We start from the raw sequence: 26,851 nt of genomic DNA, 5'->3' as shown, positions 1-26,851 counted from the left end.
CAAAGACCTCTGGCAAACAAATTGTTGTGTACCATTCAGAGTTGACCGTTCTACGTTCCTCTAAAGTCACAGTTGCCACATGACCAGTTTTACCGAAAAAACAGGCGACCATTTGTTTCGATGTGCTTCGAGCGCGAACAACTTTTGTTGGATTGGGTTCATCTTGAAACACCCATACAGTCGACTGCTGTTTACGTTCCGGCTCATATGCATATATCCATGATTCGTCACCTGTTACAATCTTATATACGTCTTTTGAAGCACCACGATTGTATTTATTGAGCATTTGTTTGCACCAATTGACGCAAGCGTCTTTTTGAGTTTTTGTCAAATTGTGTGGGATCCAACGAGAACATACCTTTCTCACAGCTAAATGATCATGTAATATTTTATATATGCTGGTGGAACTAATGCCTATGGTTGCCTCAATCTCACAGTATGTCACATGACGATCTTGCAGTATTAGGTTTTGCACAGCATCAATGTGGTTGCCTCAATCTCACAGTATGTCACATGACGATCTTGCGGTATTAGGTTTTGCACAGCATCAATGTTTCCTTGAACAACAACTGATTTTGGACGACCTTCGCGAATCTCGTCGGTGAGCGAATGGCGGCCACGATTAAATTCGTTATACCAGCGTTTCACAGTGGCAAAGGATGGGGCTTCATCGCCAAATGTGGAAGTAAGTTGATCGATGCACTCTTGTCTTGATAATCCACGTCGAAAATCGTAAAAAATCATCACACGAAAATGGTCACGAGTTTATTCCATTTTATTGTTGTCGCGCAATCTCCAAGGCAACATAAATATCACAAATGAAGCTATTGACAAAACATTTGAAGTACGTTATGGTCAATAATGCCAGACGATTCCGTGCAAACATCAAATCGCGCCTAACTTCAATCAGTGTTGCCAAGGCTCAAAATATAAATAGTGGCCCTCGTACACTTGGTGAGTTGTGTCAGTTTTTAGTGAAAGTAGACTGATCATTTTTCCCCAACCCTTGATATACGTGGGCCATTTTTCTTGTAGTTGCAACACTGTTGGTATACACTTGTTAGTTGTCGCTGGGACAAAAGATGATCGAGTCTTGTTTAGTCTTGTACTATGGACCGTGTGTAGGTGTTTGGTGCTGAATAGTACTGTTGTGTGGTAGTTAGAATACGTTAAAGTAAAGTGTGTGTATAATACCTACCTGAACAATGTTCACGTGTGAAGAACAGCGAATATTCATCAAATTTTAGGTTACATATGGAAGGAATGCATGGCAAATTCACAAGTGCTTACGTGAGGCATGTGAGAACAATGCTTTACCGTATCGTACTGTTGCTAGATGGGCCAATGCATTTGACTGGCCGTGAATCAGCCGCGAAAGAACATGGTGGTGGACATCCTCGCACGGCAAACAGATCCACTCCACCTTGATGCACTTCGCAGATTGCTGGAGAATGATCTGCGTTGGACATGTGGTGAATTAGCAAATGAACTGAAGATTTCACTATCCTCTGTATACCAGATGCTAACTCAAGACCTCAGTCTACATAAGATATTGGCAAAATGTGTACCGCATATCCTGACAGAAGTTCAGCAATGACACAGATGGGAATGTGCAGGCATGCACCTTGCACGTTGGCGATTGGAAGGTAATGAATTCCTTGCTCGTGTTATTGCCATTGATGAGACATGGGCCAGATCGTATGAACCGGAATTGAAGCGTAAGCCCATGTCAATTGTGTTGTGCATTCCTTCCACGTGCAACCTGAAATTTGAGGAATATTCACTGTTCTTCACTTGTAAACATTGTTCAGGGCAGTATTACACACATACTTCACTTTAACATCTAACTACCAAAAACAGTACTATTCAGCACCAAACACCTATGCACGATCCGTAGTACAAGAGTAAACAAGATCTAATCGTCTTTTTTCCCAGCGACAACTGACAAACATATATCAACAGTATTGGCACTACAACAAAAATGGCCCTCGTACATATGTACTATAGATACTGAAGAGACATACATGGATTAAAATGCAAGCATTTATCAAAGATCAGAATGAATGAACGATGTTGCTTTTCAAAAAAGTTTGTTTGAAATCTGCTATTGACAGGCTAACCAGGATTGGAACTATAGTTTTGAATGGAATTCAATCCACCAGTATTCACTCTGAACTGATGGTGCTTTTTCTTATGTTAAGAAAAGGTATGAAGAGGAGGAGGGGTTTCAAAGCATAGATTAAAAAATAGTATGCTTTTTATATTAAAATTAAATTAACTACTCAAAATAATGGCAAACTTTCTGCTCGAACATTACATTCATGAGATCCAAAACACACTTCCTAATATTGAGAAAGACACTTTTAGTTTATCTCCCCCCTTTTTTTTGTATATGTATTTTTACTAGTACAATTCCATCATTACTAAATAAAACTACAAAGGATTATTTCCTGAGATGGCTGCAGCTTATACAGAAAACTTTCATTCTTAAGTTTTTATCATGTAGATCCTTCCATACTGCAGTAGCCAATTTGAAGAGTTCATCATTAGATATAACATATATAACAGTTCCAGTTGTTTGGCACTTGAATTTGATTATTTGATTGATTGATTGATTTGGTGATTTAACTTCACTTTTTGCATAGTAAGGCTAATTCGGACTGGACCTACAGTTAGTATCGAACCTGGGACCCCTTGATTACAAGGTAACAATGCTACCACTGTGCCGTCAGGGTGGGCCTGCACTTGAATTTGAAATAACAGTATGATAAATGTTGAAAAACCTGCATATCGATTGTGTTATCTGTTGACAGTGTTGAACCAAAATGATTTTTTTTTATGAATTTTGTCCACATGATCATAATATTTAAATAAAGTTTTATTCTCTTGGTTCCAGTATAATTTGCTACATGTAACCCCACCCATGGGCACACCTGATGTTCTAAGGAAGTGTACGAAATTGGTGAATGAAGCTGGTTTTCTGACGGTGGACAAGAGGACTCTGCAGCATGAAAGATATCCTAATGTGTTTGGCATTGGTGACTGCACAAATTTGCCAACATCAAAAACGGCTGCAGCTGTAGGTATGTTGTATATGTTATATACGTACTTTTATGATATCTTATTTGTACTCATATTTTCGGTAAATGTTTTGATAATTGGGAAACATGAGGTATCAACTGTTATTTACAAAATGATCTCAAGGCTGCAACACTGATTAAGTGAGCTTCACAACACCATTTTTGTCATTTTAAAGATGACGCCTCCTGCATAAACATGCACCGGCAAAGAGCAGTAGTTTCTTGCCCTCTCCACGCCAGCAAATTTACAAATAGAGGAGAAAGTTAATATGGGTGGAAAGACTTTTGCGGTGGCTCATAAGTGACTGCGCATAAATTCCAAATATTCTTCTTCTTGAGGTATACAGGCACAAGCTCAGACTTGGAAATATATGTGGATCAGCAATGGGTCTCTGCTAAAATGCAGCAAACTTGTGAAACTTTACATGAAGAAATCTACTGGATAAAAGACAAATTAATGTTTTCATTTGACTGTCTGTAGTATTTTCATCTTTACAAATATAATAAACAAGCCAAAAAAACTTTTTGTATTTGGCTATATTACTTCACTATTCTACCTTTTTACGGCCATAAATAGATGAATGGTTAGCATGCTTGCCTGTAGTGCAAATTTCATTATTGACCCAACATCATTAGAACAATTGTAAAACTACTGGGAAAGATTAAGTTGCAGGCTATAGTCTGGAAATCCAGGTAAAAGCGACAATGAGACTTTGTGTCTCCAAAGAGAAAGCTACTTGTCATACCTTGACCCTCAAAGGGCTGTTTTACCACTGAGTTTCATTATCTAGGGTAATTATGATGAATAAGAATTAAACAAATGAATGAAGAAAAACATTGAGCCTGCCAATGGCATATGCAGGATTTGTAGCTAGAACTCTTGATCTAGTGATGTACATCACAAACTATTCTGCCACTTAGTTTTAAGTGCATATGATTATACGAGGGCTGCTGGAAAAGTTTCTGCAAACTACCACCAACAGTGGTGCTAGTGTTCTGCTATTATAAAAATCGGAAGACTAAACCTTTTTTATGTTAAAAATTATCTCTGATTGTTTGTTTAAGCCTATTCGTTTATTTTTCACACCAGTTTGAAGAAGTAGTTCCATGTGAGAAATGGAAATTTCTCGTGAACACTTTCGGGCAATGATTTTTTATGATTCCAAAAATGTAGTTTAACACCGAAACAATGCAACGAGCGACTTCATTTAGCTTTTGGGGATAAAGCACCTTGCAATAGGACTGTGTACAATTGGTTTTCCGAATTCCAGTGTGGTCGCACATTTCTCAGTGATGAATTTTGTGAAGGTCGTCCATCTACGTCTGTTGTTGCCAGTAATGTTGATACTGTGCGTGAAATGATTGAGAGAGATCGGCATGTGACATACCGTGAGATTCAGGCATCCTTGAACATTGACATGAAAGCAATACATAGGATTTTGCATGGTCATCTGAACGTACGGAAAGTTTCAAGCCGTTGGATCCCACACAACTTGACTGAAGCTCAAGAACAGGCTCGTGTAAATTGGTCTAAAGAAATGCTCAAAAAATTCAACCGGGCAAGTCAAATTTGGTGTACTACATCGTTACAGGAGATGAAACTTTGATCTATTCATATGAACCCGAAACTAAACAGCAATCCACTGTTTGGGTGTTTGAAAGTGAGCCAAAACCAACAAAAATTGTTCGTTCGAGGAGTGCTGCCAAGCAAATGATTGGTTGTTTCTTCGGTTATACTGGACATGTGGCAACAATAGCTTTAGAAGATCAAAGGACTGTAAATGCTGGTATACAACAATTTGTTTGCCAGAGATCATCAATGAATTGCATAAAACAAACCCAAATAGTCGCATTATTCTTCACCACGACAACACCAGTTCCCACTCAGCACCAGTAAAATGTCGAATTAATGACTCATTGTCCATACTCACCTGATTTATCACCTAATGACTCCTTTTTGTTCTCACACATGAAGAATAAGATGCGTGGTGAGCGATTTGTGTCACCTGAAGCAGCTGTTGACACATTCCAGACAGCAGTTTCTGAGGTATCACAGTGTGGCGACAGACCTGGAAAACCTGGAAAAGTCAGGGAATTTGAGGTGTCAAAAAAGTCAGGGAAATGTCAGGGAATTTCGTCTTCATTGACTTTTATTTATTTATTTATTTATTTAAATATATCGTTATGGAACTCTGCATTTGAACAGGAAATCTCGTTCGTAAGTTTTGGCCTCAACTTTCTAGGTCCCTTTTATGCGCAACACAACCACGGCGCTAGAAACCAGTGATGGCAGGAGAGAAATTTCTGGAGGGGCAGAAAAATGTTTTAAGTCTCTAAATATTACGTGGAAAATGCATTGAATTATCATTTTTTCTTGTCCGTATGGGTGTAGTAAGGTTACTTGTCAACAGATGGAGGGGATAAGAGCGGGTGGCGCCGTCCAATTGTTGTTGGATGCCGTAGTAAGGCATTTTGTTGGGCAAACTGAAAGAACATAGAAACAAATAGGTTCCATTGATACATTTGATTTTTGTCGAATATCGCCACCCAACAAAGTATCTCACTACAACATGCGACAGAAATTGCATTGACTGCAACATCCAACAAAATTTGCATGCATAAAAAAGAAGAGATTTAGACTGCAAATATGCTGCTGCTGGAATTTTATTACTCTTCTGGCTCACTTCTCCTTATTTAATGTTACAGTGCTTACGAAGGTTTTCTTTCATCATCTTGACATATTACTGGTTTCGCACAAGTTAACATACGTTTACAACAGTGCTCGAAAAATTTTCTTCAAAGCTAGGCACGAGCTCTGAAAATCAGGTGCCAGGAAACTACCTACTAGCAATTGTGCATACTACAGTGTTTTTCAAAACTCGCACAACCCAAACTTTGAAAATGTACATCATGAAAACCGTAAGAGGTATTTACACTAGGTTTTCTGCACTAAACTAATCATGTACGCTATCACTGGAAATTTATGTTAGCATGTATCCAAATAAAAGCAATTACATATTTGCTGAAAACATGAGAATTGATTTTCAACAATATATACCAACGTAGAAATTTTCAGCAAAAAATGCATTAACATCTCTACGCTGAGAGGAACCAGGCAATGTCGAAGTCTACTGTGTTTCAAAGGCAACAGATCCCATTGCGGTAGCACTGTCTGAGACGATTCCACACAGGTAAAACAGCAACAGAGAGAAATCAGGCGAGGCCAGGCGGGCTCAGTAGCTCAGTGGTTAGAGAAATCATACGGTATGCCAGAGAAATAGGTTCGAGTCCTGGTCGAGCCTGCATTTTTCCCTGAAAATTTCTACGTAGTACATCTTCTGTGTGTGCCTAATCTTCAATAATAATACCAACTCTTAACAATTTGTGGGATCATTTGTTGGTGTTTGACTAGTCGTAAAACAGTTGTTTTGTGAGGTACAGCAGAAGCAGGGGATTTTTCTTGGAATACCTCTTGCATATGAGTGTAAGAATGAGTAGTAAAATACTCTTCAGCAATGCACTCGCGCTGCTCCAAAGAATATGCCATGCTGAATCAATTAAAAGAACAGGCATAGTAGCGTCGAAAGTGAGCGAAGAGAATTCAGTGTAACCAGAGGCAGACTAAAATTCTCTCCAGAGTCCAATTTCGGCACAAAATCTTGGTTTATGATTTTTCACGTAAATGTATAGCCAATACTTAGACACATGTGGCGTGTGTCTGTTGACAATATTTCGACCTGCTAGCATTGCCATATATGTCCCAAAAATGGCACTTTTTCACTCAACCCATAAAATCGCCAATAAAAAATCCATCAAATGTTGCACATGACCAATATTGGTCGCAAATGACGGATTCACATGGCATCAGTCATTAGACATTTAATTATGACCCTTCGATAATTTCTTACGTATTTTTCTCATTCAAAAGTTCATTTCTGGAAAAATTTTAACACTGCCTTCTGCCAGTTATTAATTTATCTAAATTTTCTGTGTGGAGAAAACATAATTTTAAGCATTGAAAAAAAAAACATTGTAAATATCTCTTACGGTTTTCATGATATACATTTTCAAAGTTTGGGTTGTGCAACTTTTGAAACACTCTGTATAAGAAGCTGAGCATCACGGTATTCAAAACATCGCTAAATCATTCGAGAAAAAAGGAAATGGGCTGTTGGGGGACAAAGAGTAAGAAATTATTACTGACTCTCTGGAATGTTCACAACATTTTCATTTTTTTTTTAAAAAAAAAGATAATTTGCTAACTTACGCTGTACTGCAATTTGAACTTAGAATCATCAAAATTTCGTACATATTTCGGCCAGGCTGAAATTTTTAGTCGCCATGGCGACCTGGCGACCGGGATTTTTCGAGCCCTGGTTTACAATGACATTGCACTATTCTTAGATATCAAGAAGAATCCAACCAAACGGGATTTACTGCAACACTGGTATTGCAATGAAATTAACGCCACTCTCTGTCCTGTCTGATTAAACTCGTGAGAGATGGTCATTAATCTCTCACTAAGTAAGGTTAATGTCCAATATTATGAAATAAAATACTAATAATAAATCCGTAAATATTTTAATATCATAGTTACTCGAATCATTCAATCATAACAGCAAATCACTTTCTTCAAGAATTGACTTTTCTCTGCCAGCCCTGCTAAATTTTCACTTTCCATCTACTGATTTATACGAGAGGTGGCCAGAATGTAATTTCCAATTAGTAGGGACATTGATTTTTCGCGAACGCCAAAACCGTGAAAAATGGTAATTGCTGCGAAGTTATGTTTAGGAATGTGCAGTGATGTCTGTACACATTTTTCGCCCATTTGAAATATCGAAATAATGCGAATTGTTGGCATTTTTAGCGATTTTTTTTTAAAAGAAATATCCTAAAACAACAAAAAATTCCATGAAATCCAACATTCTTGTCTTTTCTAGGCCATGTTTGTGTACATAGAACATGCAAGTTTTCCAACATTTTACTCAAGAGTAAACTATAGCGTTATACGTACATGGAATAATTCCGACAGCCACATTAAATCATGTATTTCCCACGATTTTTTCAACTTTTATCAAAACCATTTGAATCACAGAGCAAAATGGCAGGGTTCTAACAGGAGATCGAGTGCATATCTACCGTCACACACGAGCCACATCTTCGTATTTGTCGCACAAGATATGTTTTGAATTACCAAGCTAAGTGCGCACCATCGGCATTTGTCGAGCGAGTAATAATGGAGCTCAGTCGTTAGGGCATCTGACTACTATGCGAGAGACCCGGAGTCGATTCCCTGCAAGGGAGAACCGGGATGTTTTCCACCTATTCAAACTGCTCCGGCGCCCACCCAGCATCATATGAATCTGGTACCTTGAGGAAACTTTGAGGGATAAAGGTAGCCAGGAGCATGGTGCTGATCACATCACCCCCACCTTCAGCAGTGATCAAGAAAATGTGGGGCCCTAACTCCACACCCCTATACACCTTCATGGAAAAGTTCAGGGAGCACTTTACTTTTACTTCCTCAAAAATCTGTTCCAACATATCAAAATGTCATGAAAATACGTAGACCATGAGGCCTACAATTTAAAATAATAGTTTAAAAGCACAATGGAGTATTAAGTTTCGGTATATTTGGCAGATAAATGTTCTAAAACAAAAATGCGAATTTTGGGAAACGTAACACTAACAAGTCAAGAAAATATAATGCCACTTTTTGGTGCCATAATATATCGGTATCTGTCACGTGAGATTGATTGATTTTAATTTTTTGGGTGCGTCACCACTTAGGGTCATTAAGCACCCTTCAGTATATACGGGGAAAATTCCATTATCTAAAATCCTTACCTTAAAAATAAGAATGGGGTATGGGAAATAACTTTCCCAAAATAACTTTCAAGATATCAAACTCTCACGAAGAGGCGTAAGTCATGTGACTTACAATTTGAAACAGTAGTTTTTTACCATGAAGGTATAATTTCAGATATTTGCCAGAAAATGCGCTAAAATGAAAATGTGATTTTTTTGGAAAAATAACACCGTATAGTAAAGAATAAAAAATAAGAAAATACACCAATTTGGAAAAAAAATCAAGGTCCCTACCGATTAGGCATAAATAAAACAAGAATATCCATTGTAATTTATTGCATTAGTAACAGTAAGTCCTAACCTAATTTTTGGCATAATCACCACTGTTGTTCTGGCATTTGTCATAGCATGGCACTAAATTTTGTATGCCCATGGTATATGTGTCTGACAGCAAAGACTGGAACTATGTCTACCGCAGTGTAGCTGTCAAATCCTTGTCCTGCCAGAAACCTCTTCAGTTAAACAAAGAGATGAAAGTCGGTACATTCAAGGCCAGGGCTGTACAGGGAGTGGTCCAAGATATCTCACCTGAAGTGATGCAAAGGGCCCATGTGTACTCAGCTGTATGAAGTTGTACACATTCGATTGGCCTTTCGTGAATTGTCTGCACCATCGTCTGACCATACTACAGGGGTGTGCCGTGACCTTTCGTGATAGGCAAGCGATGGGTTAATTTTTCATTTCGGTTAATTATAAGAATTTCAAATATAATATAGGCCTACACACATCCCTACTTACAATAATGTGCATAATGGTGAAGTATCGGGCTTGAGTGTGTGAAGTGCATACATACCGTAAAATCAAATCTTTGCTGCACGGTTTATAAAGAAGAAAAACAGCCTCTCGATATAAACTTGTAAATTTCAACCATGAAGAAAATAATGATTTACTTGATATTTGAGGGAAACTGTAAATTAAATTACGTTCTTTTTTAACCCTGAAAATAATAAACATTCTATTAGCATAAAGTTTTGATCTTAAATAAACGGACAGGTTTCGGTTTCTTACTTGGCTAGAATTATGAATCATGACTTGTCTTCAGTTGGATGTAAGCGCAGATGTGATTCTGGGAACGTTCATGTCTTTGCACTGCATTATAAAAATTTCTCAAGTCACTGTAGTTCCATGTTCCTAAATTTGTATTGAACAAAACACATGGCCAACAAAATAATTTATTAAGATCATTGCTGCCACATAACCACATAATATTGTTGTACTGAGATGTTTTAAACTGCCTAATGAAAACTTTCCCATCTTTCTTAGTTGGTTTGGTTCAGGACACGGTCGCTCATGATTCACAATCACAAGCTCCAACTTTACACCATATGTTCTCGAACTGAATGGTTTTGAAAGAAGGTCCCTAATCAAGGCCTTACCTGCAGCACTGCAAATCGATGGCTCTTCTGGTATGTCCACCATGGCGGAAATTTTCAATGTGGAATCATACTTTTACACCAGGTACAAAAACATGACACAAAGAACAGAAAAAAACAGCACAATATCACAGTAAAAAACAACACGCGTCCACAGCACCCAAAACTAACTAACTCTCTAGCCTTCTTAAACCCGAAGGTTCATGGCTGCAGCAACACAGGTCTTCCATTTGTCCCTATCTTGAGCAAGATAGGGACAAATGGACAGCACCCACACTTCTAAATTAACCTTCCTTTTCACCCTACCTGCAGTGTTACATACCCTCCATATTTCCGAGTAACTGACCACATGACGAATATGTTCAAGTACCGGCTGTGATTTTATTTCTTATAAATAGCGTATGACTGGTGATCATATGTAAGTTGTTGATTACTATAGAGTTTCAAACATGAAAATTGTACCGCGTTAGGTGGTGCTACGGATGCACAGAAAATTCTGGAAGTTAGCAACACTTGTGGCCAGTGTGGACAAATTCTTTCCAACACCCTTGCCAAACACAGATGCGGTCTTGGTGTTGCTTGCCCTCGGCCTTTTTTCTTCGTAAACGGGGATGGACAGTGTCCATGCAAGAACTGCATAAGTCACTCGAAAAGTGGGGAGAAAGGCAAGCAGTCCTCTTCTTCTAACGTGGTCAGTCTTGATGCATTGCCCAGCGTCGTCTAGGGTGTAGCCGGTTTATGTTTCAAGCCGAAAGAACAGAAAATAGAGGAAATGAAAATTCTTCAATGTAAATATCTTATAGTAAATAAATTCCATTCTAATGTGTATAAGGGCATTGAAAAACACGAACTGAAGATATCAAAAGTGTTTAAAAAAACAACGCAAGTGGCGCTTGCCCCGCCTTTCCTTACCGCACCCTTATGCCATACTATCACTCACGACGTCCGGTTTGCACAACTCACACAATGTACTTCACTTGGATGTAATGTACTGAAGCAGAAATCCCATTGATAATGTAAAGAAATATGACACTTTATTTTGTTCAATTCAATCGTTTCACTTATATGCAAGAGTTAAGTTGTTTGCTTTACAGAGAAGAGAGAAGTAGCTTTATACATTGAAAAATGAGTCCGCACTAATGATTCTTGCAAGCAGATTGTTCCAAACCTCAGTAGAAATATCAACATATAATCCCGAGAATGTATAAGGAGACTGATAAATTACAAATTGTATTTCTTAATCAATCACTCTTCACTCTTATCTCATTTAGTCGTAACTTTAAGAATAATCAAGTATTTTATTTTAAACTTACTGCGTATGACAAAATTCCATAATCCTTCCTTAGCTTGTGAATTGTAATAATTTTCCAAATTCACTATTTTGCAGTTTGAATTCAAATCATAGACAATAGAGAAATTAAGTCAAATTCATAGAAGATAATATTGGTACTTAGCAAAACTATATGTGGATCTGTATGAGTTCATTACTTCCATTTGCAAAAACATCGATTTAGTTTAGTTTGTAATTGTCAGGGGAAAAATGTAAATTTTGTCCTGGAAAACCTGAAAAAGTCAGGGAATTTCATTTCTGCTTGTTTGTAGCCACCCTGTATCAGCTTCAGAGTGGAAAAAAATGCTTTCAAAATTGGTTTGAGCGTATGCAAAAGTGTATCGATGTTAAGGGTGAATACTTTGAAAAACAATAAAGCCACTTCCAGAATTTCACGTGTCTTTTTTCATATTGATTGCAGAAACTTTTCCAGAAGCCCTCGTATAGGTTGATCGGGACTTGACTTACAGTACAACATGGCACTGGGATCACTGTGAAATATGGCTACACTGGTATTTCAAACAGGAATGCCTTGAGTACAAAGGGACGCACTTGGTACATGGACTATTAATATGTTTCTATGTCTTTTTTGCTTCCCAAATCTATGTGCATATATAATGTACACATGTATAGTGTGTGTGTGTGTATTGTTTGTTCAATATACATTATACAGGGTGTATCATAAGTAATAGCGCAAAATGACACAGTTGAAAGTACACGAAGATAGAAGCAAAAAAGTCTCAATAAACATGGGTTTGCAAATGAGCTGTTTTCAAGATAATTGTGAATGAGTGGTTACAAAATGCCACTGACTTCATTGTTTGTAAACATTGTCCTAGTTGGTAAAATGCTAATAATGTGTGCGAATGTGTGGTTAGAATCTGTCACTGATTGCATTTTGTAAACACCAAGTGCTTTAATCATTGCACGTTCCGAGGTTTGCTCTTTGTTCACAAAACGTAACCTTTCCGAGAGGTGGCGTTGTAATCAAACAGGATGGATACAATCAGTGCAGAGAATTGTACATGCTTATGACCAATTCCGAAATGAACAGGGGGTGTTCGAAAGAATTCGAAACTCAATGCAGAATCACGTACAGTATTGCATCCAGATGCAAGGATGACACTTTGAACACCTTCTTTAACAGGTACGAGTATACAGTAGTTGTAACATGCAACATACTAATGTTTGTTAAAGTAAGTAGAATATTCAATTGAGATCTCCAATGACTTTTCTTACTGTATTATTAGCATATTACCAACTAGACGATGGTTACAAACAATGAAGTCAGTGGCGGCTTGTAACCACACATTTGCAATTATCTCGAAAACGGCTCATTTGTGGACCCATGTTTGATGAGACTTTTTTGTAGGGATGGGACCGATTAATCGGTACTCTATTGGTATCGGCCGATATGGGCATATCGGTTTATCGGTAAAATTACCGATTATTTTACCGATCCGATATATCAATAAATATCTGATAAATTAGTGCAAAATTCTGCCATTTTGTTGTAATTTTTATGGATAATCTCCATGCTCTAATTTCTAAAAAAGTAAATGTCTAAATATGCAACTTCTCTTGCACTGCAGTCACATTGAAACAATTTATTAAGAAGGTCAATGAACCTTTCAAGTTCTTCAAGGATCACTTCTAATTTTTATATTGGATTGGTAGAGTATCGGTATCGGTACTTTATCGGTATCGGCCAAAATTTCATATCGACCCATCCCTACTTTTTTGCTTCTATTATCGTGTACTTTCAACTGTGTCAGTTTGCACTATTACTTATGATACACCCTGTATTTGTATTTATAACATACACTTGCCGATAACGTCGTTGCCTTGTAATCAAGGGGTCCCAGGTTCGATACCTGGTGGAGGCACATAGTGGTTCAGATCACACTTTAAACTGTAGGTCCAGTACGTTACTGTGCACAAAGTGGATTTAAAACACCAAATCAGATCAATCAATTTGCCGATACAATGGTCTTGCCATTGAAGTCCCAGCCTTGGCATGACTGTTCCTTTTGAATGTACTTTCATCAATTTCATGTAATCATTACTCATGCTCATCGTTGTCCCTCACCGTGGCCATGCGGTCTAAGGCATCATGCTTTCGGCTCTGGCTGCGGGATGCATGCAGGTTCAAGTCTCCTGAGGAAGCGTAACAACTTTTCTCCTGAGATATCGACCTGTGTATGGGAGCGGTGGCCACCCATCATTGTGAAGAAGTTGGGGAGCTACAAATGAGTAGCGTAACCCAGTAATGGAAACCTATAACAACGACTGGGGGTTTCTCATGTTGACCACACGTCATCCCGTAACTGGTTGGATTATCTCCCACCTCGGCAGGTGGGAGTGAGGCCGGCAGTCGGTAGATAAACCGTAACCCTCACGGGCTGTTGCATCACTTATTATCATCCTCATCGTCATGATTAACCAAAAGTCGTCCTTGAATTTTTAAAATGTAACACTTTCAAAACTTACAACATGCTGTGTATTATAAAATTTTCTGTAACTCGTTTCTTCTCTCGTAGCTGGCCAGGTGGGCATTTTGCGAAAGAACCTGAAGAAAGTAATGAAAGGAGCCGAACCAGAGGATCACTATAATGGTTACACATCCTGCCCTTTGGTAACAGGATTCAACAAATGCATACTTGCAGAATTTGATTACGACCTTCAGCCCAAGGAAACATTTCCATTTGATCAGGGAGTTGAACGCTACTCTATGTATTACATGAAGAAATCTGTAATGCCTGAATTATATTGGAAATTCCTTGTAACGTAAGTATTGTTCAGATTTTTAAATGGAAAGAAGTAGATGTCCAATCAATTAATTAGCTCTTGCTGATATGTAGTGTGATTGGACATCCTGGTTTTGTCATGATACCATAAGTCAGTTGTCAAAAGTGCATTTGGTGCAATAACAACAAACACAAACACCACACAACAATCAATGTCACACAGAACCTCACACGAGACTCCAATAACTGCTAGTGTCGACTGACTTATGGGTAATATGCACTAGTCAAGTTCACAACTGGCTTCCACTATGCTAGGCAAAACAAAGTCTAATGATTGCTAGTGACAACTGACTTATGGCCCACCTGGTAGTTCCAGTTTAACCTAAATGTCCCAAAAAGAGAGATCTCTGGGCTGGGATTCTTAATCTTCAGCAGATGAATTGGATATCTATATCCAGTGCAAGCATTTCCATTGAAGTTGAATGGGATATATATATACACCACCATGTGGCAGCAATTTTCATGCAATTTCTTGTAAACTATCCACAATATTTCAGTTCTGTCCTTTTTTGGTCATTAAGTATGACATACTCGAAATGCAAAACAATATATCCAATGTTACTATTATTAACAAGTAACATTTAACCTTTTCAGTCCAAAGCGTCTCGATCGAGATACCCAAAAGTAAGCCTCACTGTCCCAAGCATCTCGATCGAGATGCTGTGTCAAGGTCGTAGTTTTTACGTTATAACGTTTCTATTTTTGGCTAGAATTTCGATTTTTTTATATATAGTTCCTAACACATGTATTTAAGAGAAATGTTTGTTTGCATTTTTTTTTTTGTCTTCATGAAAATGGAGGGGAAAAGGCGGGAAAAGGGACATCTCTTTTGCGTCTCTTTTCAAGGCAAAATTTTTGCTGACAAAAGACCGGCTTTGTTGTTCTAAAGCAATGCTTTTCACTCCCGCCTGTGAACTGCTTGTTTATCAGTATCCGATGTCAAAAATGAAAGTTTCCCGTGAGTGCGCAAGCAGGGGGTGGGTGTGGGGGAAGGGGGAAGACTGGTTGTTGAATCTGCGTTGTGAGAATGGAAATTCGAAGCGCACTGAAGGAAACCTTTGTTTTTTTTAGCACAAGTGTCCACAAGTTGCGACAGGGGTTACCCTGCATTGTCTAAAAATTGAATTTCAAGCAGCATCAAGAATCGGCGCTCATTTTTTCACTGCGTTCTAACTTTTCGTCCGTGAATGTTGTGCGTAGGTATACGCCAAATTTGCATAAATTTTGCATTTTGTGCATTGTGACATTTTTTTCGGGGGGTGGGGGGAAACACCATTTTTTTTAAGGAAAGTATTTTTGAGGGGATTTCCCCCCTTTCCCCCCTCCATATGTACGCCGAATGTGCATAAATTATATATCGTCTGAATCTGATTCATTCTGCGTACAACGGTATATCTTTCATATCGCCAGGGCATTTAGTCTCTGAGCTATAGTAATTTCAAGGTACCACTGCATTTTGAAGCTTGAATCAGTGGCATGCCGACCATTCCTTTTGGGGGTACAACTCAAGTTACATTGGTCATACGACAATGATGCAAATATTTTTCTGTTCCTTACATGTCAGCGATCATTTCCATGTTCATGTCGACACTGTCATGTACTTTTTTCTTGAGGGGAGGATGGGGGAACCAAATTTTTTTTTCCGAAATTTTGGAATTTTGAGAGTTAGCCCCCTCCCCCCACCACATATACGCCGAATTTGCATAAATTTCATATAGTCTGAATCTCTGGTTCATTCCGCGTACAACGGTATATCACTCATCTCTCTAGGGCAATTAGTCTCCGATCTACACTCATTTAATTGAAACTCTGCATTTTTCTCAAAATCGGCTCGGGACTGAGAGGCTTACCAGTGAAAATGGCCTTGGGACTGAAAAGGTTAAAGAATTTCTTTGTTTCCCCTCTTGGTATTATGTGATAGATATAAAAAGGGTTATAACTCCTCAACCACCACTTCTTTCTTACATATTTCAGATGTAATAATGAGAACAAAAGAATGCTTTAACAACGTTGGGCCCTTTGGGGAAAGCCCGTCCCCCCATGTTTGAAATTTTTTGTTATGGCATGCGGAAATGTTGTGTAATTTCCTTTTTCCTTTTTTTTTTTTTCAAAGTTGGACCATGAACATTACATATCCGATGCTAGAAGCAAAATTCTTGAAATTGGATCCATAAGTTGGCAACACTGCCATGTACACTACTGTTATTATTTTTTTCCCCAAAGAAGTATCCATCTATTTTCAGACAAACTTTGTATGATTGTAGGAATGTATAACTGCTATTCATATTTGGGAAATTAGAGACGTGGTAGTAGATGAATCCAGGGAAACTAGTACTCACTTTTTCCGCGAAACTGTTTTTTTCGTAGTTCTATTTCAGGTGCCACTGCCACTATACATGCTTGAGTCTGTTTAGGGTGGCCACAGGGTCATGCCCAAATGCCATTTGTTTTATATATATATATTCCATTTCTTCTTTATCTTTAACACTAATTATTGGGAAGAACAATTTAACTTCTGCTAAAAGCCCTGTCATTCCAAAGAAAAACAATAATGATTTCATGTCTCTACCACAAGAAGTTCTCAAGCATTTATTTTTTTGTACTTTGAGGTTAGTTTGAAAAATGCATACTTGAAAAGGTCCCAAAAACCATCTTCTAGAGGAAATCATGAGCTATTAATTTGGTCCAGTGTTTAGTCAGGAGACTCCCGGTCATTCTGGAAGGGTTGGAAAGGCTAACCATGGCATTTTGGGACATGAAAGTAAACAGCTGAATACATTTGAACCAATTTCCCATTCTTCCATTTCCGGCTACCAGTTCAGAATGAAAGTTTTGTAATGCAACTGTAATTTATTCCTATTTAACATGTTTGTGCAATCAACTCGTGGTGTTCTGTTCCAGTTATTAATTCTTGTATCTGGAAGCATCAAACAAAAAAGAAAATCCGGTAACTAAGAAACTATTCACGAAACAAACTTACACTTTCATGGTTTTGCATATTTTTGCAGTCAAGGGATTGAGATTGCATGCAATTATATTTGATTGGGTATTTGTGGAGATGTGCACCTCTATTCAAGTTTTAATTTAATATTTCATTTTTTTTATTTTTTTTTATTTCAGAGGTTACTGGGAAGGTCCAGAGGTTATCAGGAAAATAAGCCATCTTGGCTTGGAGAAGTAATTGTGTGTAAAAATATTTCCTCTGTTAAGTGATGGAATATGGTACTGATAATGTTGAACAATTGGATGAATAATTTTTCTGTCAACTCTGCTTCTGTGATATGACTGCTGTCTTTCAAATTTGTAAGATAATTTCACAAATATAAGTATTTCTCTTTTTTCTGTGACTTCCTTAAAGAGAGAGAATTTGAACTTTCTTCCCTCTTTAATGAAAATGATTTTGTTTATATTTTGTTGTACAGTTCATGATTTTCATATTTCGAAATAACACCTTTATGTAATAATTACTAAAACTTTTTTTATATATCTGGCTGGTCCAGGAAAATAATTACAAAATAAGGTGTCTTGCAATATATATGAATATGATGCTGTTAGTATTGTCTGTAAATTTCCAAGCATACTTTCACCAACATTTTGCGTATTGTAATATTTACATGACTATGAAAAAAGACTGAACTACGGGGATTCAGACTCCCAAATAGACCCTTTTTTTTAAGCATGATGATTGTAAAGTCTGATTTGATCAAAAACACAAATTTGAGTACTCCTGGTTATTTTTATCTGAATAATTTGAGTACTGGTAATTTTTATCTGAATGGATTCTTATACTTTTAAAAATGTTGCATTTTCATCATAACAAATTGTTTACGAATTGCAGATTAAATGTAATAGATAGTTCCCAGTTCAAAATTGTCACAGGGTAATACTATCTTAATTTTGTTTTTGTTCTTTTTTTGTTTATATAATCTATTTTTTGTTAGTTTATTGAAAACTACTTTAAATTGTATGAAGATATTAATGTTTTAGCCTTATATGTTTGTGTACTCAGTACAGAATGCAGTATATTAGCTTCAATTGTTCTCAGCACTTTAATAATGAATAAAGAGATACCTGATCTCATTTCTTAAAGAATAATATTGTCTTATTATTTTCACTGTATCCCAATTTAACACTTGTTAACCCATATTCAATGAAATGTTTATTTAGTTTGTTAGATGCTAAAGTACACTATGTCTGATAATAGCTTGTTAAAAAAGTACATGTTGTTAAAATTTTTTAATAATGAATTAACTGTGTCTTTCTCCATTATTTCCTGAAGATCTAACATGTTGTTGAAACTATTAAATGAGCATTTAGCATTCTATAAAGGTAAGTAAATATTTATCTCAGATGGCAACACTATCAGTCCAATAGGAATCCAATATAATATAAATGAAACGGAAAGAAAGAAAAAAACTAGTTCATATATGAATTTCTAGCTTCTATTCTTTACTGTTTTTCTTTAATCCCATTTTTGAGTCTGAAGCTAATGTGGTAAAAATTGTTCACGAGATATACAAAAGTGGACCCACCCATACTGGACATGAATGGAAACATATGCAATATCTAGGAGACCAACTACTTCATTCTAAAGCCAGTCTGCCATACCAGATTCAATTTAATTTTTTTTCAAATGGGAATAAGGGCATGAGACATACCAAAATCATGTTACTATCGGATAAAAAATTATAGATACTAGAGTTTAGACTGCAATTAAAAATTAACCAGTAGACCTACAAAAAAACATGAGTTGCATTTTTTTAAAAAAATGGCAGACAGGTGCCAGTCGTCGTAATTTACGTGCCCGAAATTTCAATGTTAAGATATATATTTGGGAAAGAAGCGATTGAACTTGCCATATAATACTTAACGTAACTATATCATAAATCTAGCAGGTATCACAACACTAGCAGTGATATATAGGTAAGAAATAGCAAAATGTCAACCTGCTCTAAGTGTAAACAATTGAAAGTCGAAAATGAGAAATTATGATTTAAAATCTCATCCAAAGACCAAATTATAATACTTTTAGAGAATGGTCTACGTGAAACAATGGAAATGGAGAAAAATACAAATGAACCCGGTCAATCGCAAACTCTAACAGATATTCAGCATTGGAAAAAATAGATGAAGAATGCATCGTAAAGGAGAGAAACTGCAGCGCAAATGGAATACACAATGCTCGGGTAGCGTACAACTCGATCAGTGCGAATAAGTGCAGGCTCCAATCCTGTACCATGTGTACACAGCCAAAAAGTGCACATAACAACAATACCAAAAATTCTCATTTTTGCAGACAGTCACTGACGAGAACTTGCAGGACGTATCTATGACAAATCCCAAAAAAGACTCTGCAGTGCTATAATAAAACCAGGTACGACTTCACAACAAGTCTCAGAAACATTACTGAAAGATTCCAAAACTATAGGCTCAGATGATTATGTTCTAATCATCGGTGGGACAAATGATGTTGCAAAGAACCAAGGGTGCAACGTAACCTGGACACTAAAACAGAACCTACCTAACCTCACTCACACCAACGTAACCGTAGGATACTCCCCCATCGCCATGATCTAATAAATGCTAGCTGTGTAAATAATCTTGGATGGGCCGCCATTTCTATTAGCTACCACTTTGAAATGGCAATCGTGTTGTTTTTTTATATCCTCGCACACCCATATTACTGTGACATAAAGGAAAATTAGTCCCTCCAAATTATACCAAATTCTTGGCTGGCCCATAGACTATATAGAATTTATTCTCAGTGGAAAATATAATTAAAAGGATGGAATAATTGGTGTGCAAAAAATTAATTAATACTACAACTTATAAATGTATTCCCAGGTAGGTCAAGAATACCCACAATTCCATCAGTTAACTACCAAAAGAAACAATGGTCTCCAAAATGTGAATTCGAATAGAACATGTTCGTTTGAGAATGCCCACTTGACAAGGTTAGAAATAGCCACTTTAACCCTGCGATTACGAAACACAATATCGCTTATTCTCAGAGTCCTCTATTAGACACTCGGCAGATTTGATGCACAATGGATTGATAATAAACAAAGTTCATTGCCCAATATCTATTTCTTACTTTCCCATCCTAAGAATAGTACGATATGGATTTTATATGGCACCGACCTCTGTGGCGGAGTGGGTATCACGGCATGCTATAATACCAAGGGTCTCGGATTCGAATCCTGGCCAGGGAATGGGTGTTTTTCAGTGAGTTTCAACATATCATCACACATCGTCTTTGCAATTATCCAAATGTGGCAGAAAAGCTAAGTAAAATAACCAATCAATAAGTGAATATTATATGGCTTTTCTGGATAAAGTTATGAAAACAAAGGAAAACTTTTAATGGGTGTAACAAAAAATTACATTACCTAGTCTGGCCATAAATACTGTTACACACTATTGTGTGAATAAATTGAATATGTTTTCAGATTTTTAAATGTTCTTTTATTATGTTACACTTACATACATTACACACAAATAACACCAATCAGTTTTCAAAATGTACACTTTTTGCCCTCACACAGGCTCGAAGTCTCCCTGGCCAGGCATCTATTGCTGCATGGATGGTCGTGATGGGAAAGTCCACCCCTGCTGCTATCAAGGAGCACTTTTAACTTTTAATTATAGGGTGCCTCTTCTTGCACTCAGTCCCCTCTAGCTCTGGGCACAGTTTGTAGTTCAAGGTACTGAGATCATAGCTATCAGATGGCCAATCAAAAGTGGAGATGAAATCGAGTACACTGGTCTCCAGTCACCGTCACGTCATCCTTGCCTTATGAGCTGGGGCAGAATATTTCTTGAACATTCAGGATTCATTGTGAAACATTGTTTGGTTCAACAGTGTCACGAGAGGGTCCAGGATGCTTTCGTACTGCTTTTAAGCCCTTTTCTCATAAATGAGTCCTGGTGGAACTCTCATAGCTCACCCCCCACCAAACCATGCCTGAGGAGGGCTGGTGGCATCTCTGATTTTTGGGAACTCTCTCACAAACTTGTCGAGAGTTTGAAGCATACACAGTTTCATTTTGGTGGTTAAAACTTTATTCAGTGGTGAACAATTTCTTATCAGTGAAGAGAATCCTGCAATGCTCCGCTGCAGGAGCCATTTTGATTTCAGTTCCCTCTGCTTCTTCACTTGTGTCATCAGGAAATTTGCAGTACTCCACCTGTAAGCTCCAATTCCAAGGTCTTCATTAAGTGCCATGAACATTGATTGTTGTGAAATGTTCAGCTCTTGTGCCATTATCACTTGCTTCCAGATGGGATTTCGGCGGATGCGAGTCACCACTGTTCATACGGTGTAAAGTCGACCAACTCTTGGGCGATCTTTCATACTACCAGTATCAGTGAATGTCTGGATTGTCTGATACACAAACCTTTTGCTGATCTTCGGGATTTTTAGGGGCCTGAAAATCTCAGTGAGTGACTTCCCAACCATATGCGGAGCAATTACGGTTACTCTGTTTTCATATTCGCCCCACTCCATGCTAAGCACAAGAAGATACATGCTTGCTCTTTCACAGCTGAACACACAATGGTCAGGAGTGAACTTCAGCACAAGCATGGTTCATGAGCCTGACTATCGAATGTATAGTCCAAGCCGAAAATTTGTAACAGTATTTATGGCCAGACTAGGTACATTAAATTATTTTAATTTTGAAGCAAAAAGGGAAACTCTGATAAACTGTAAAGAAATATGTGCAATATTGATAATTTGAAAATGTAATTGCTATAATCCAAAATTAAGGAGGCGTGGGCTGAAGAATAAAGTTAGTAACGAATGACGAGGATATTCTGAATTGTTTATAACCCGATCCAAAGACATTACCAGAGAATATGATTCGAGTTGGAGGAAAGACAAAATATTTCCAGTGGGCTCTTCATTGGTAGTCACTACTCTACTTCTCCCACATTCTCTCTTTTCTCTTCTCTTCTTTCTCTTATGCCTTCCTTCTTTCTGTTATCTTCTCTCACTTTTTCCTTCACATCTCTCTAATTTTCCTCTCTTTCTTCCTTTCTCTGCTTATTTCACTCTGTTTCTCTCACCTCTTTCTTCCTATGTTTTCTGTCTTCCTTGCTCTGCTTATTTCACCCTGTTTCTCTCACCTCTTTCTTTCTATCTATCTTACCCTCCAGGGGCGTATATTCCAGGCTATCTGCGAAGCCTGAAGCCTATAAAGTAAAACACCTTAGAAACTGAAACTGTGTGAATTAAGCTGATTTGAAGATGAAGATAATGGCGATTCTGAAGTTGGCAACCTGAATTATTAGGAGTTGGCAACCTGGATCCTTAGGAGTTGACAACCTGGATCCTTAGGAGTTGGCAACCTGAATCCTTAGGAGTTGGCAACCTGAATCCTTAGGAGTTGGCAACCTGATTTCTTAGGAGTTGGCAACCTGAATCCTTAGGAGTTGGCAACCTGGATCCTTAGGAGTTGGCAACCTGGATCCTTAGGAGTTGGCAACCTGGATCCTTAGGAGTTGGCAACCTGAATCCTTAGGAGTTGGCAACCTGATTTCTTAGGAGTTGGCAACCTGAATTCTTAGAAGTTGGCAACCTGAATTTTTATAAGTTTGCAACTCGACTACCATTGGGATGGCAATATGGCTTCCTTGAAGACGTGATGAATGAGTCTAGTCTTCTCGCAGAGGAATTCCTCCATAGCCTAGGACCAGGTGTCATAGTGAGATACCCCAGGTCTTAAGACTCAGCATATGCCACTGCTTACCCTGTTATCAATTTCTTCTTAAATGTCATACTTTCTGTTTCTCAATATTTCCTACTTCCTGTCTCTTCATAGAAATCTCTGGTATTCTCTCCATTTCCATCTTTCTCTCTTTGTGTATGATTCTTGTTCGGACTTACTCTCACTATCTGAGTGGGAAGATGGATGCGTCGACAGAGCCTACCCCATAGTCATGCGCACGAGGATGCCTGGGCACCCCCTATGTTGTCAAAAATAACAAATGTAGAAACCACGATTAAAATAATGAAAATAACATCCGTGTTAAAAAGTAAAGAATTTAGTTTAATTGGAGACCCCCTTTCTCTCTCTCTCCCTAAAACAATGTGTTATTGTTTACTATAATAATCAGTAATCACCTAATAAAGATGTTTTTCACTTTATACATCACACAGAGCTCATCCACAAATCGGTCTGTACTGATCCCTCGCCCGAGCACAGCCTCAACTACAATGCAACCTTTTTCAATTAGAATAGAATAGAATAGAATGGTCTTTATTTAAGCAGGCGTGTTTTGGCCTCATGGGCCATTCTTACAACCAACCCTTGTCAAAGATACAATAAATGAATAAAAACAAAAAGAAAAAAATGCATAATGATCATGATAATACAATAAGGATAATATAAATATTATACAATGATAAAATAATACATTGAATAGATTAATATATATACTGTGGAGTAAAGGTAAGTAATAAGTCTTCGGTAGTTCATTGTGTGCGCAGGGGGGTGGGGGTTGGTTAGGTATGCATTATATGATGCATAAGTGTAGGTGCAATTGTTAACATATGAAGGTTAATGTAGTTGTTGGGACAATAATAAGTTCTTTAGATTTTTCATAAAACTTTGATGGCAAATAATGTTAGTCAATGGTGCAGGCAGTTTGTTCCATTCCCTGATCCCTGTGATTTTTAGATTGTGCTTCTTGCGGATATTATGTTCGGCTGATGTTCTACGAGAACAGATCTTATCGGATAAGTATTTTGGGGGCCACTCTGAAGAATTTTGTGCATCAAGGTGAGTGTTAAGTATTTTCGTCTATTGTTAATGTTTAGCCAAGAAAGTTTCTTTAAATAGGGGGATACATGTTCCTTTCTGTTTAGGTTAAATATGAAACGTATACAACAATTTGGAATTTTTTGAAGTTAATAGTTTAGGCCCTGGGATATAGTACTTTACACTGGAGCGCAATAGTCTAATGTGGATAGGACGAGTGCTTGCATAAGACGATCTTTAACATTAGCGTCCAGAGCATGTTTTAAATGATACAAAGATTTAAGTTTCCCCATACAGTTTTAGACAATAAATTCGACTTGTGCCTCCCAATTTAAGTGTCGATCGAACACAATCTCCAAGTTTTTGCTTGTATCCACTTCGCTTAGCCATATACTGCCGAGAGTTGGAGGAGAAGGTGCATTTTCATGAAGTTTTTTAAGGGTACCATGGGTTCCTATGATCATGAAGCAAGATTTTGTTGGGTTTAATTGAAGGGAGTTTCTCCATGACCAATTTGTTATAGCATCAAGATCAAATTGAAGTTTGGTCATCGCATTATCATAGTTTTCTGTACACTGAATATAGATTTGCGAATCATCAGCAAACTGATGGTAGTGGCAATATTGGACAGTGAGGTCGACATCAGCTATGTAAATCATGTATAGTAGTTTATTTGTTTATGTACATTTCATACATTGAACATTCGAAACTGCATGTACCAACAAGAAAAAGAAATGCAAACCGATTTATGGAGGAACTCTGTGCAATTTATAAAGTAATAATAATAGTGGTAGGCTATAATAACGATCGAGTAAGATGGACAATTATTTTCTTTCAGTGGACCTGAAGTGATAATGAATATTCAGAAACTACAAATTTCATCTTCATATACCTAATAGTTTATGTGAAAAAGGAGCATAAACTTATGACAATTAGGCTAAGAATGTTCAACTAGACAATGAAATTCCCTTTAAGGCATCCCAAAATAAATTAGTCTGCACACGCATATGGCCCACAAAGTGGCATGCATTCTGGGTAGGCTAGGTAAGCTCTACCTACCCAGGTAAAATAACGATAAGTGTATGTAAAATTGTAGCACGTGCGAGTGAGGAAATAAAACGTTTCCATCCTTGTTGCTTCATGTTCCGACGGCTCGCAAGCCTTAGAAGTGCAGCCTGTAACAGACCTGGTACCCTACAGTGAGTATAGGTTCATTGAATGCTCCACCTACTGGCCCTGTAGTGAGCGTACAAACATGCTTTATCTAGTTGCATTGGCCAGTTGGTGCATGCTTTGTGTACTCGCTGTGCTTCTCCATTGAAATGCATTGTAGACAGCGGTTGGCGCAGCATACTAGCCATAGTGTAACGGGATACCACACACTTATTTTGTCTATAGCTCTCTCTTTGTATTTACACCGTATAAAGATATATAGAGAAGACTTATTTCTATCATCGGTATCCTTAGCCTCATTAAGCTAATAAAAGAATGGGACTGGCAAGAGGACGGTGGCAATTTTCTCAACAGGGCGCCGATTGTGAGTAGGTTGAGAGAAAAAATGGGGCCGAATGTGTGTTTTGGGAAGCGCACTGGGATTTTACCCGGTGACCGTGTTACAGACTTTCAGGGATGATGGAAGGGAACAAACGCAACAAAATGAGACGGGGAACGGGAACCCTGGTTCAGAAATGCCCCAGTCAAAATTTACAAGCCAAAATCCTCGAAGATCAGGCAACCACGCACAATGTGGAGGGGAATCATAAAAGATGTCTGGGGAAGTGGAAAACAAACAGAGAAGAATCACTGTAGTGGCTTTAATGAGTAGTAACTGCAGCCATTATTACAGCAGTTGTTCAAAGTTTTTTTTTAAAAGAAGCAAGTTTTTTTTAAGAGAAACAAGTTTTTTTTTTTAAACATGATATAAATGTTTTCAAACACGAACCGAAAAAACATGTTCTAAACAAATAAAACGTTTAAAACATAACACCATAGAGGCCACTGTTACCGCAATAACAACAAAATATAAAGAATTGAAGAACCTGTCTTAAAATATTATTACATACATAAAATAAATATTGCAGACTGACATTTTTTCTGACACCGGCAAAAGCGAAGAGGAGGACTGTTCTGGTACCCTCCTGAGGCAACATGAGGAAAGGGCCCTAAGCTATTCTGTGGCCCTGAGCCCACGCAAGGAAGACTTCGTGTCGCGACAAAGACTGTTACGGCGGGAGGAGGAGGCGAGTTTAGCCGCCACAGTTGCCGGTGATCCTTACCGGATACAGATCAGTGTTGCCATATTCAATTGACAGAAAAGAGCTAAGTCGCCTAATCGGGTCTATCTTACTCTGAAGGTGTCCACTCACACTGGGGAAAAGCAAACTACCAAGTGATATGTAGTATTTACACTAAATATCAGCGATTACGAAAGTCCTCTTTGTCCTTCTTCGACATCATGGGCGAGAAGGAGAGTAGAGGGATGTGGATTAAGGTGGAGTGAAAATATAGGGCAATTTTTTTTTTCAAAAAATGAAGATGCCTGTAGTGGAAAAGCTGTGTTATTACGAGGGTCACTATTTATATTTTGAGCCTTGGCAACACTGATTGAAGTTAGGCGCGATTTGACGTT

General features: G+C 37.8%; 2 protein-coding genes across 4 annotated transcripts in view; one reads left to right on the top strand and one right to left on the bottom strand.

Annotated features, from left to right (window-relative positions):
• Positions 1–18,531, top strand: part of LOC146004515 (sulfide:quinone oxidoreductase, mitochondrial-like) — a 58,133-nt gene extending 39,602 nt beyond the window's left edge. For all 3 annotated transcript variants that reach the window (XM_083143392.1, XM_083143390.1, XM_083143391.1), the window contains exons 7-9: positions 2,897–3,083; positions 14,195–14,441; positions 17,582–18,531. In XM_083143392.1, the coding sequence (XP_082999518.1) occupies positions 2,897–3,083; positions 14,195–14,441; positions 17,582–17,642 (495 nt within the window). In that variant the 3' untranslated portion in view covers positions 17,643–18,531. The remainder of the gene's footprint in view (positions 1–2,896; positions 3,084–14,194; positions 14,442–17,581) is intronic.
• The window catches only part of LOC146003899 (uncharacterized), a 500,546-nt gene that overhangs the window by 242,602 nt on the left and 231,093 nt on the right, over positions 1–26,851 (bottom strand). The gene's annotated exons all lie outside the window — the stretch shown is intronic.

Source organism: Lepisma saccharinum, chromosome 21 (assembly GCF_977018435.1).
Source record: "Lepisma saccharinum chromosome 21, izLepSacc3.1, whole genome shotgun sequence".
Lineage (NCBI taxonomy): Eukaryota > Metazoa > Arthropoda > Insecta > Zygentoma > Lepismatidae > Lepisma > Lepisma saccharinum.
The sequence above is the reverse complement of the archived record's forward strand: the minus strand, read 5'-3'. Positions and strand labels throughout refer to the sequence as shown.